Source organism: Lonchura striata, chromosome 5 (genome assembly GCF_050655825.1).
Source record: "Lonchura striata isolate lonStrDom1 chromosome 5, ASM5065582v1, whole genome shotgun sequence".
Classification (NCBI taxonomy): Eukaryota; Metazoa; Chordata; class Aves; order Passeriformes; family Estrildidae; genus Lonchura; species Lonchura striata.
Window position 1 is genome coordinate 65363918 of NC_140707.1, and position 12501 is coordinate 65376418.

Genomic DNA, 12501 nt, shown 5'->3' on the forward strand with positions numbered 1-12501 from the left:
TGAAAAATTGAGAAGGACACAGTCAGAAAATGTCCAAATTGTGCCCAGTCCCTCTGTTAGGATGCAAGGGAGCAAAAAATATATCAACCAGGGAACTAGAAACAAAATGTCTGAGGTCCTTGTCATGCTGATCCAGTTTGCCCATCATGGAGGAAAACAGTTTTACAGGGAGGGATGGGGCAGTACAGCCTCTGTGTGCCCAGTGCTGCGTCCTCCTAGCAGGTTTAATTGCCCTTCAGCCCCTTTGGATCCCACCTGTGGCACTTGCCCCTCCTCAGTAATGACCATTTATCCAGGACTAATATGTTTCTTATTTCATTCATGTCCTGAAGAGTGTCCCTGCTGGCAGCTCACCTTGTCCCAGGCAGCAGGAGCTTTCAGCTGTGCCTGCAGCCAGTCTGAACACTTTTTCTTTCTTTCAGAGAGCCACTCCATGTGGGCTTCTGTGAGCAGCAGTGGCGAGGAAACGATAGAGCCCAACTACAGCAGCATCGAGCAGCTGTTCTGCTTCCCACAGCCAGCCCCCAAGGAGAAGGCAGCAGCACCAGTGAAGGCAGAGCCGAAGGAGGTGAGGAGACCCCCTCGTTTTTCCGAGTAAAGATCCCCGCAGACAGCTCATCTAATATGAGATATCTTCTTTTTCTTTAATGAAGATCACATTTTTGGACTCCAAGAAAAGTCTCAATTTGAACATATTTTTGAAGCAGTTTAAATGGTAAGATATGGCCAGTTTTCGTGACAGTTGACAAAACTTTGGGCAGGTTTTGCAGTATCTGGAAGGTCCTCAGGAAATCTGTTCTAGCCAATGTGCTTTGGTGGTCTATGCTAGTAAACATTGCACATTTTTTCCTACACTGTCCTTAAAATACTGAGTTTAGGGGTTTATGTTTTTACATACAACTTTCCCTTATGTTGGCAAAGGAGTTACATCTCCATTTTCAGATGAAGTTGGGGCACAGACTCTTAGGGTGACATAGACTATGACACACACCTGGAGGTAAAATCCCTCCTCAAATCAGGGCCAGTGGACAAATGAAGAGTTCCATTTTCTTTTAAGATAAAAAAAGACAGGATCTCAGTTGTAGGATTCATCTCTGGCCTTGAGTCATTTGATCAGGGTCAGAAATAAGATTTGGGTGATAGCAGGGATCTGGGTCCTGATTCTAGGTTAACTGTGGGGAGATACCTTTCCTTTTGGATTATTGTGACTCTTTACTAGGGAAAGCAGAGTGCTTACACAGATAAATCTCTTGGTAGTGTGTGATAGTTGAAAAGTGGTCTTTGGTTGATGGCTGGCTCTGCTCCTCCTCCCTGCAGCTCCAATGAAGAGGTGACTGCCATGATCCAGAATGGGGACCGGACGAAGTTTGATGTTGAGGTTCTGAAGCAGTTGCTGAAGCTGCTGCCTGAAAAGCATGAGGTCAGGAGGAAAACACTACTCTAGGTTCACAAAGCTGAACACATAGAGCAGCCCTGCAGTCTTGATTCTTTATTTCTCATTAGATAGAAAACCTGAAGGCCTTCAAAGAAGAGAAATCAAAGCTAGCAAATGCAGATCAGTTCTATCTTCTCCTCCTTCAGATTCCCAGGTAAGGTTGTTAGTCATAAACTTCAGTCCAGTCTGTTTCTTGATTTACCTCTGGGAAGTTTAAGTTTCTTTATAGGAGCCTCACAGACTGATGGATATAACTGGTGGATTTCCCCTTCCACCTTGGAGCTATCCCATTCCCTGTTACCCTTAGATGAAGGGCTCTTCCTGATCTAGCACATCCTCACCCTCTGAACCAGCTGAAGCTGACCCAGACTCAGGGTCAGATGTGCCCAAGGAGGCTCCATAACTTGGTGAAAGGCAGTACCAAATGCAGTGCCAAGAAGGGGAAACCCTTCTCTTTGCTGATCACAATGCACCAGCAGAATCCCAATGCACCAGCATCCCTGCTGGTCCTCAGGGCCAGCAGCAGCCCCTTGCCTCCCTGCACAGGCCACAGCAGTGGTTTGTGTGGATGTGGCTGACAGCAGTGCTGTGGGGTGGCAAGGGCTTGCTGGTGATGTGGGAAAGGAGCTGCTGTGCTGGCTGAGATCTCAGTGCCTTTATGCTGAGAATCCATCTCCACCCTTAGCTACCAGCTGCGCATCGAGTGTATGCTGATGTGTGAAGAGACCACCGTCGTGCTCGACATGATCCAGCCCAAAGCTGAAGCCATCCGGAGAGCCTGTGAAGGTATAGATCACCTGAGCTTATTTGTAGGTCTGATTTAAGACTGGAAATTTTAACCCCCACAAAACTTCCCTGGAGCTCTGCAGTATTACTACCCAAACCTCAAAGAACTCCTGTGTGGTCTGTTCACTGGTTTACTGCAAATGGGATGCAGCTTTAGGTATTTTCATTATGGTCAAAGCCTGTAACAGAACCAAAGGTTCTTTTCTCTCGTTCTCATCCATTTTTTTCTGCTGCAGATGTATTCCTCTGAAACACTTTGAATGGTGAAGTGCTGGAAGTTCATCAGCCCTTTCAAAGGAGCTGAATTTAGACAGCAGAGCTGGCCCTGCTGCAGCTAATTCATCCATCCAGCATTATTTCCCAAATTAAGAACTTCATACAGCAATTTTCTCTGCTGCCAGAAAACTTCCCCTAAAAGTAGCAATGCTTTAGTATTTCCCTGCCTAGAAATGGAACCAGAAGAAAGAGTTTGTTATTTTGGGTTATATATTGCTGATGCTGCAATATGGTGAGTACACAAAAAGTTTATGCAATAGATTTTGGCTTCCTTAGGCAGAAACCTTTGGTCCCACTCCTCTGAGAGCAGTATGCTCTTCTTAGCACTGTCAAGTGTTGCCTGTCCTACAGAGCCAGTTCCCCTAACTCCTGCTGGGGGTTTCTCCAGCTGGCATTACAGCTGTCTGCTGGCATAAATTGAAGCTTCCCCCAGAGTGACTTCCCAGCAGCCCAGTTGTTCTTTTGGAGCTGTTCCTACCTCAAAGCTGAGTGCTTCAGAAAGCACAGCACTGCAGCACCCTGTCACAAGAGCAAGGACAGGGACTGTACTCTTCACCCCTGCTCGATAATCACCTTTACCATGAGAGACCCAGGAACAGGGTGAGTATGTCTGGTTTTAGCAGGTGATCATAGTGCAGTCAGAACTGGCTTCACAGCACAGCTAAATGAAGTTGGCAAGATTCAATTTGCAGCCCAGTTACCCTTGCCCACACTGGGAAACTTGCAAGGAAGGCAGGACCTTGGTTGCTGTTAGTGGGGAGGGTCCAACTGCAGGTTATTTGCCATTAGGAAATGAGAGACCAGATGTAAAGAAAGAAACATAAGTCAACAAGGACTTTGACAACCCATGGAACTGAATCTGCATGGAGTCAGTTTCTCTGCTGGTTGGGCATTGGGCTGCAAAGCCAGAATACCAAATTTGATTTAGTAGAATTCAGAATCCAAATTTCAGTGCAGTTTGGAAAATGTTCTGGTGTAACAGAGGCTTTTGCTTAAAAGCCCCTTATGTTTTTCAGATCTTCTGACCAGTCATCGCCTGCCAATCTTTTGTCAACTGATTCTCAAAGTTGGAAACTTCCTGAACTATGTAAGGACTTTTTTTGTCTTCTCCTCCCCCCATTACAGTCTGTGAATGATCTCCTTTAGGGTTGTAATTTGGATGAACATAGGAGTTACATCTGCTTTTTTTTCTCTCTTGTAGGGAAGTCACACAGGCGATGCTGATGGGTTTAAAATCAGCACTTTACTCAAACTAACAGAAACCAAAGCCAACCAAACCCGCATTACACTGCTCCACCATATTCTAGAGGTACCACTGCCAAGTCCTGCACAGTAGGGAAGAGGGAGGGTTTTATCACAGATGAAGCATTTCTTTTGCTGGCTAATGCTGCATGCTCATACTCACGTCCTCCCTGGCAAGCCCCGGAGTGTCACAAGTCAGGAGAATTTGAATCACTTTGGTGACTCTGGTGGAGGCTGCTTGTGGGCACTAGTCCTTATTTTAAGACTTGCTCTGCTTCCCTCCAGCATCTTTTCCACAGTGTCTGCAACTTCCTTTCATATTTGTGCAATCTGCACATCAGCAGCTGCAAACCACAGAGCACAAAGCTGTCCTGCCTCATCTGTACCCATTCAGTCTTTTTGCCTTTCCATGAACTTTCCCTTTGCCTCCAGACTGTGCTCAGGCTTTTCATGCTTCTCTCTAAGTCCCCGTGACTTTCCTACTCCCTGCAATGCTGTTTATATCTTTTTTTCTCCATGCTCTGCTCTGCCACCTTCATTCATCAATGTCCCTCATTTCAGTTACTCATGTTCAAGCCCCACTTTAGCTGGTAGTAGCTTCAGTAAGGACAGCTATGAAAGTAAAAAATGCAAGACTCAAGGCCTTTTAGTACCTTTCTGGTACTGTGGGAAGTGTCAGATTGCATCAAACCACGGTCCTACCTCCCTCTATGCTCAAGAAGAGCTCTGCTTTGCTTTGAACTATGAGTATTTCTGAGGGTTTAGTACTCTTCTATGTTTCTACAGCAGGGGAAACACCTTTCCTCTCTGAATGTGCAAACTACAGAAAGGGGGGCAGCAGCAGAACACAGCACAGTCATCCTTCCTGGACACTTCTGTCCCTGTGTCTTCCCCTCAGCTTCCCCTCGGCTCCTGCCACACACCAAATAACATTTCTTTCTCTCTTCCTCTTCAGGAAGTAGAAAACAGCCACAAGGACCTCCTGGAACTGCCAAAGGATCTTGAATATGTTTCAAAAGCAGCAGGGTAAAATTGTGTGTCACTTCCTTTGAATTAAAAACAAAAATAAATCCCATGCACATCAACAATGTACCAGAAATTAGGACACACACAGCTGGTATAGATATTAACAAGATGGCATCTTACATAGTTTTAACTGAAGATTTGGTTGATGAATGTTGAAAGCCCTTTAATATATAATAATTCTACTACAGCTGTCAACACTTAGGACCGAAATTTGCAGAGCAGTCATTTAAAACTGCCTCCCAGGCCCTTCTGAAATGTACTCTGCCTTTGTGGTGGCAGGAGCTGGTGAAGGTCAGCTACCAGAAGCATTTCTGAAGTACCTCCAGGCAGGGAAAGTGAGCTAATACTGAGCATGGGTGGAGAAGAGCCTTTTGAACGGGTGGACCTTTTTTGGCATTCATCTACCCAGTGCACAGAACTGTAGGTAGGCCTGGCAGCCTTTCCATAAGTACTGTGTAGGGAAGCTGTTTTCCCTGGGCTTGGACTGTATACAGAGTTCAGAGCACAGGGTTCAGTTCACTGAAGTGGTGGGAAGCAGAGGGGTGACCAAACCACCAGTTCAGACTTGTCCACTCCTTGGTCAGCTCAAGATGCTGGAGTGTCAAACTAATGGCAGGGTTCTGTGTGATTTCAGAATTAATCTTGATATTATCCGCACGGAGTCCGGTGCCAATTTAAAGAAGTTGCTGGAGCTTCAGCGGAAAGTCTTATCATCAAATGAGGATGTGAAACAGCAGTATGAGAAACCCATCCAGGTCAGTAATGGAGCTGCCTTAGATCTCCCCATTACACACAGAGAGGTGGTGCATGGTACATCTGCAGCAGAGGAGCCTCATGAGAGGGGAGAAAATACTGCCACAAGACATGCTGTCAAATTTGGAAATACGATGCAATGCTGCACAACCCAAATACACATTGGCCAGCTGCACCCCAAACCTAGATACCTTTGGTGAGGCCATTTCTTAGGGTGTGTGCCCCAACTGCTCTGTCCATGCTGCTGTGTGACTCCTCACTTCAAGAGAGGATGGTCACCTTCTGTGTGGATCACCACAGTGAAGCCCTTCACGTGGGATTAAGCTTTGCATGCAGTTTTCCATGTCTTGCTCAAGACACCCCTGTAAACTGGCACAGTGCAGTTGCCAAGAGTAAAGATCATCTGCAAATCTTAATTTCTTCCCACCTACTTTCCAAAAGCTGCAGTTAAAAGCCAGGACCTAGAGTCCTGCTTTAAGCTTTAATCCTTTCTCTGCGAGTGCACTTCACTCATCTTCTGGATGGTGTTTTACTCTGTGCATTTAATGCATTTCAGGACAGCATTGATGCATCCAGAAAGCTGGAAGAAGAATTTGAAACCATTGAAAAGAAGAGAGAAGAACTTGCAAATTATCTCTGTGAAGATCCAAGCAAGTTGTCCTTAGAGGACATATTTAGCATCATGAAGACCTTCAGAGATCTCTTCATCCGAGCCTTGAAGGTTGGCATCTGCACACAGGATGCTGAGCATCCCTAGTGCTGGATGCTGCCTCCACTCCAATGGACAGGATGGGATGGGCACCCCAAATCCCGGGGGGGATCTGGTTACAGCCTTCTCCTTTTGGCACTTGGCATGAGGTCTCCCAGGGAAGTGCTGTCTGATCCCTCCTCCACTGCATCTTCATGCAGTTCTGGTGCTGCTGGGCCTGGCCCAAAGGATTTATGATTTTGTTGCAGCTTCAGCTGCAGAGTCAAGTTTTGGACCAAGTGTGCAAGTTTTAGAGAAAGGGGCTTACAAAACTTAACCCTTTGCTCCAACCTGAGCAAACAGTCTCAGAAGGGGGATGTGTAATATAAAAGCCACCTGTGTGGAAAAAACTGTGGCTTCAGTAGCTCCCAGGTGAGCACACTGCAGGTGGCTGTGTGAGGCATATCACCACTGCCACCTCCGACTGGGACGTGGCAGAGTCCTGGCCAAGTCCTGGTTCCCCCTCATCATTTTCATAAGACAGCCCTTATTGCCAATGCCCATTTTATTTTTTTGCACAGGATGAAGTCAGAATTTCTCTTCCTTCATCTGTAGATCTCCTTTCTCTTAATCAGCTTCTTTAGCAGACATTTACCCAACTTTGTCATGCCACTGTTACCTCCCTGCAGGAAAACAAGGACAGAAAGGAGCAAGCTGCCAAAGCAGAGAAGAGGAAAAAACAGCTAGAAGAGGAAGAGGGGAAGAGACAGAAGGGAGAAAATGGAAAAGTCAGTGAGTATCTGAAATGGCTTAAAAAAATAGAGATAGGAGCTGTTTGGTCGTCCTGTTTTAATGGACCAGTACTAGTAATTTACTTTGTAGGTTTCGAGGTGCTGACTGACTGAAGGCTTTTAGGTGTCTTACAGCCATAGCTAAGAATTGATTTTCCACAGTTGCATCTGGGCAGAGAAGTTAATTTTAGGTTTGCTGACTGAACAGTCAAGAAGAAAGAAAATCACCACAAATTAAATATTTCAGTTAACTTTTCCAGTTTCTAAACATAACTTTTGAATCCCAAACCTAAAAAGAAACATTTGACTTATCCATCATCCAAGGTCTCCATATACACTTAAATAGTCTTTCTTTACCACAGTTGTCCCAAAAATCTTGCATGTTGTTTAAATATGCCTTATTTTGGATGAAAATGAAAGACTGAAAAATGCAATTGGAAGAAGCTGAGAGAAAAGAAAAAACAAATTATTTTTTTTTCCAATAAAAAGGGCTCCTACCAACATTGATAACAAACAGGAAATATTCCACAGTCATGGGACAACCAGGGACATGTCCAGGAGAGCTGGTGCCACTGGTGCCAGGCTGTAGCACCAGGACATGGGAGCAAATCCCTTGTCTTCAGCCAGGATGGGCTGGTGTGGGATCACAGAGCACTGGCTGCTCCTAAGCCTGGTGTAGGTGCCTTGCTCCTGCCCAGTGGCTGCTTGTGCTGGGACAGCAGTGGCATCACTGCAGGCTCCTCCTGGCTTGTCTCAGGGCAGGTATAACATCCATCTCTCTCTCTCCCCAGTCAAGAAGGGGTTGATGAAGCAGGAGGAGGTGTGTGTCATCGACGCCCTGCTCGCCGACATAAGGAAAGGGTTCACGCTGAGGAAGACGAAGAACAGACACGAGGCAGAGGCAGTTCCTAAACCCTTGTCTGCAGAGAGCCCTGAGGAAAGCCAGTCTGGTAAGGACACAGACCTGACTGTACCTGCAGCTAATCATTCCCATCTGCCTCTGAGCCTGAGCCAAGCAGGCACCAGCGAGAAGCCTTTGTCTTTGCATTTGGGGCATATTTAAGAAGGCTTTGCAGCCAGTGCCAAGGAGAAGAGGAGCAGAGAGCCTTGAGCTGTTGCTAGCCAGGTCTGTCCCAGAATTAGCAGGAATTTGGAGCAGCATGGCCCTGCATCTGTGTTGATAAACCCTCTGAGGTGCCTGACCCATGTGTCAGCCATGGCACCATGCTGATGGGGCACTGCTGTGATCCCCACACAAGTCCCCTCCATGCTCTCAAGTCTCAGTAGCTCAGTGTGCTTCTGTCTTGGAGACTGCTGCATCCCGTCTTAGTCTACACTTGGGAGACTGAAGAAGCCCTTTAAAAAACATAAGATACCCTATTTGCAGAAGTACCCAAGTGCTTTAGGTGCTTGTGAGGAGACAGCCCATGGATTTAGCTTTTCTTTGGTCTCTTGACCTCAGTGCCAGTGCAGTTAGGCAAGTCCAAGGACATTGGTCTGTCCATGGCTCTCCTGGACCTGCTCTGCAAGGGCAGGTTAAGGCTGGCTAGTGGACAGCCTTGAAGTCCTCACACAGCCAAGTCGAGCCTAGTCCAGGACCTCACAGGCAGGTTCTCTCTTCTGCTGTAGACTTTCAGGCTTCCTTGCAAGTCCTGGAGCCTCCATGGAAATCAGCCATTTTGTAGCAAAGGCACATTAACAGCTGCTGGAAACAAATCAGGGGCTTTGCTGAGCTGCAGCTTGGAGTCCAGCTGGGCTGACCACATGGGTATAAGAAGGGGAGGTACAGGGAGGATAAACTGGTGCTGCCTCTGCTTAGCTGCTTTAGGGTCAGTGCTCCCTCCACAGAGAGTTGCTAACCTGTAACCTCTGCAGGGTAGGTGCATCTTAGGTGATTCCTGGTAAAACTGCAGCTGTGGCTGACTGTGTATTTTCTGTTTAAAGGACAGAGCATGAAGGATCCACAAGCAGCAGGGAAGCAGACTGATGACAAGACCAAGCAAAACAAGGATGATCATCCCTCAGAAAGCACTCCTCCCTCAACCAAGATGGAGGCAGGTGGAGGTGTTACAAATGCTTCAGCTCCAGGCCAGGTATTGTCTACAAACAGTGCTGGAGGAAGTCTGCCACTGGAGTCCCAGACCAGAAGCCCCTCAGTGAGCATGGGGGAAGCTGATGGAGCCAGTCAGACCATGCTGGGCCCCGGAATGGAGCAGGCAAACAACGTGGAAAGCCTCCAGCCCAGCACAAAGAGCGGCTCCATTGCCTTCTCTGTGGCTGACATAGGCACAAGGATAAGCTTTGTGAGCAGCAGTTCAGCCTCTGCTCTGAGAGACCAGCTCAGCTGGACTAAGGGGTCCATGTCAGCAGGGCAGGACAAGGAATGCCCAGCTGATGGCTCAGAGAGTGCTCAGTCTGCTCCCTGCAACGAGGCTCAGAAGGCAGAATCAAAAGAAATGACAAAGGAAAACGAAGACCCTGGAACAGACTCGCTGTTGGACACGTCTCAAGACAAATCCTTCTCAGAGGAGCCGGCCACCGACTCCTCTTGCTCAGCAACACTTCCCCCAGAGCAAACTCACAGTGACAGGGAAAAGCAGAGGCCATCAGGGAAACGGAAGAAGAAGAAGAGGCACAGCAAAAGCTACTCAGGTAGCCTATTTTATAAATAACCCTCGGGGACTGACTTAAATGTGGGAACCTTCCTGATATATTTGTATATTTCTTTCCACTTCAAAGCCCAATGCCCCTACCCCTAGAGTCACACTGTTTTGTACAGCTATTATATTTTTCAAACCTGAAAGAGCTTTAAAAAGGAAAACAAAAGCATAGTTCATTCTGGTGACATGTATAAGTAGTTTATAAAGGAGTAATGATGAATCAATAATTCAAAAGCCCATTACAGATATGCAGTAAAGATGGCAATAAGCACATCTGTCAAGTGTGCTAAAGACAGCTGCAAGGCACGGTTATGTGCAAACATGAGCTCCATTAGGCTCCAGAGCAGTGATTAAGAGCAGTTAATACTTGGTACTTAATCAGCAATCACCCCTCTGAACTACTTATAAACACATAAAAGCAGCAACATCAATGCTGCCTTGGGGTTGTTTGGTTTTTCCCCCTCATTGCCACAGCACTTTGCCTGACAACCTGCCCCAGGGGTACTTTAGGTGGCTTCTAAACATCAGGCCCTCAAACCATTGCTGCAGAGGGAGGGGGAAAGGTCAGTCACTGAAAAAGAGCATTTGCTGATGCTTCCACCAAGGATCCATCCTCCAGCTGGGCTGCCCTGCTGGGGCTGGGAGGGAGCTCAGCTCCTGGAGCCACACAGGCCTCCCTCTTCCTACCAAAAGTCCTCAGCCAGTCCCAAACCTGAGAACAGTGTCCAAGTTCTTCAGAGCCTACCACCCTTACTCCCAAATTGGAGATGCCTTGTAGTGAAGGCAGATGGGTCTGTCAGCCTTTAGAACTTACAATATGTTTTCCAAAACCTGTTTCCTGCAGGATCCTGAGGTCAAACAAATGGACAGGCAAATGGGAAAGTCTCTTTTTACCAATGCTTGATGTTTTTTCTTTTAAGGAGGGTGGAGGAGAAAGGAAAGCGGGGTTTGAATACCCATTAGACAGCATAGGTTGAGCATCTACCTCAGAGGGACTTAACCTTTTAGTGCAGCATGCCCCAGGGTTGTGGTAATTTACATTTCTAAACGTGTCGCTTTCCCCTTGTTAAAAACAAGCCACAAATGAGAAGTTGTTTCCTGTAATGTTGGCTCCTGACTTTGCTTTATCTGAGGAGCAAAAGCTGCAGCAGTGGGAGCATCCTGTGCTCCCAGCCCTGCAATGCTTTCCTGACACCTGAAATTCTGTCTTAAGAACTGACCCCAGCCTGCAAAAGACACAGGGTTCCCTGGGCATCCAGGGATGGCATCAAGAGGGCTGGAACTGGATGATCTTTAAGGTCCCTTCCAACCCAAACCATTCAAAGATTCTATATTCTTAGAGACCTCTCTGCTACTAGACAGTATTTTCATCATAAAAAGTTCCCTGTTGTTACCTTGGCCTTGCCATGATCTGATATATTTAGTGTCTCTCTTTTGTTCAAAAGCAGAGGTTGAGACTGATACTGGAGATAATAAAACAAAAAAAGATTGTGTGGCACAATGAGGTATGTAAACTCACAAAGATTTTTTTTGTGAACTAACCACAGCACTGGGACTTCACAGACCTAATCAGTATTCAGCATATCACCTAAGCTTTTTGTCTCTGTGTCTAATCACAAACACATCTGAAATAAATTTGTTACTCTGATTTTTACTCTCCAGGGTGTTGATCTTGCGTTGAGTGGAGTCAGTGCTGATCTCCATTCGACACAGGGTCACAGCCCACATGTTTGTCCTCTGTGTCAGCAGCAGCCAAACTGCTTCTCCCTGCAGATAATTAAAAGCCATTATTCTAACCAAACAATCAGACTTCATGTGATGAACAAAGTCCTTGCTTTGATCACATTATTTTCTCAAAAACTGTAAAAATGCAATTTCAGTACCTACCTCCAGCAAAGAACATTTGGTTTGCTTGTGGGTAGCCATTTTCTATAGCACTGTTTAAATATGGGAAAGGGAATAATTTATTCCTGGAAAAGGGGAATAAAGGGAATAAAACACTGGACCCAGGGACAAATACTAGTTGGGGCAAGATACCAGCTCCCACTAAAAGCTAAATTCAACTCCAGAGTTGCACACAAGTTCCCTGCACCCTTCACTAATGCTGGCAACATACGGTTGCCCCTCAAAAGGAGTTCTAGGATGAGACTTTTATTTGCAAAACTTCCCCTGTTTTTACAGCAAGTGGAAAGAAAAACAAGAAAAATAAACAACTTAAACACCCACTGTACTGAAATTGCATAGTTACGCATTGTCCTTTCCATGCTGATGAGCATCTCTTATGAACTAAATCAATATTATCAAATCTCTTTGTCTTGTTTCCTGAAAGGAATGTATTTATTGTCCAGCATCCCCAGTTCCCTGGGGCTGGGAGCCCAGCTGGGAGCCCTGCTCCTGCACAGAGACAGGAGGGATCTGTGCAGGGTTTCTCCACAGGACTGCTTTTGTTCCTGCACATGGAGCATCACTGCTAGCAAGAGAAAATGGGATATGCATTGGGTAGTTACAGTCCTCACTACTCCTGCCCTCCTTTTGGCTCTTTACTTGCTGTACCATAGGATTACATGAAGGTAGCTCTGTTGGTTTAAAAATCCTAAGGAAGATTTCCTGCTGGAACAGAAAACAGTAACAAGGAAGCATAGGTGAGAAGTATGCCACCACCAGAGGACACGCTGCTGAAGGGCAGCTGGAACTATGAGTTAACTCAATTTTTTCTTTTAAGCATACAGGCTTTTAAAAAGTCATATTTGAAAAAAAAAATATACAAACCATAGTTTTGCTTTGTCCTAGGAAGACGTAGAAATTCAGCACAGATAAATGCATGGGCATACAGTACCTTTATGG

At 46.1% G+C, this 12501-nt stretch overlaps 1 protein-coding gene across 4 annotated transcripts in view; it reads left to right on the forward strand.

Annotated features, from left to right (window-relative positions):
• INF2 (inverted formin 2) overlaps nucleotides 1–12501 on the forward strand; it is a 40627-nt gene that overhangs the window by 25070 nt on the left and 3056 nt on the right. For 2 of the 4 annotated variants that reach the window (XM_085580832.1, XM_085580833.1), the window contains exons 9-22: nucleotides 423–568; nucleotides 654–715; nucleotides 1318–1420; nucleotides 1504–1589; nucleotides 2121–2221; nucleotides 3514–3584; nucleotides 3699–3806; nucleotides 4695–4765; nucleotides 5400–5520; nucleotides 6075–6239; nucleotides 6896–6998; nucleotides 7789–7947; nucleotides 8942–9649; nucleotides 11103–11162. In XM_085580832.1, the coding sequence (XP_085436958.1) occupies nucleotides 423–568; nucleotides 654–715; nucleotides 1318–1420; nucleotides 1504–1589; nucleotides 2121–2221; nucleotides 3514–3584; nucleotides 3699–3806; nucleotides 4695–4765; nucleotides 5400–5520; nucleotides 6075–6239; nucleotides 6896–6998; nucleotides 7789–7947; nucleotides 8942–9649; nucleotides 11103–11161 (2063 nt within the window). In that variant the 3' untranslated portion in view covers nucleotide 11162. The remainder of the gene's footprint in view (nucleotides 1–422; nucleotides 569–653; nucleotides 716–1317; nucleotides 1421–1503; nucleotides 1590–2120; nucleotides 2222–3513; nucleotides 3585–3698; nucleotides 3807–4694; nucleotides 4766–5399; nucleotides 5521–6074; nucleotides 6240–6895; nucleotides 6999–7788; nucleotides 7948–8941; nucleotides 9650–11102; nucleotides 11163–12501) is intronic. The other 2 variants (XM_085580834.1, XM_085580835.1) reach the window with 2 other exon arrangements.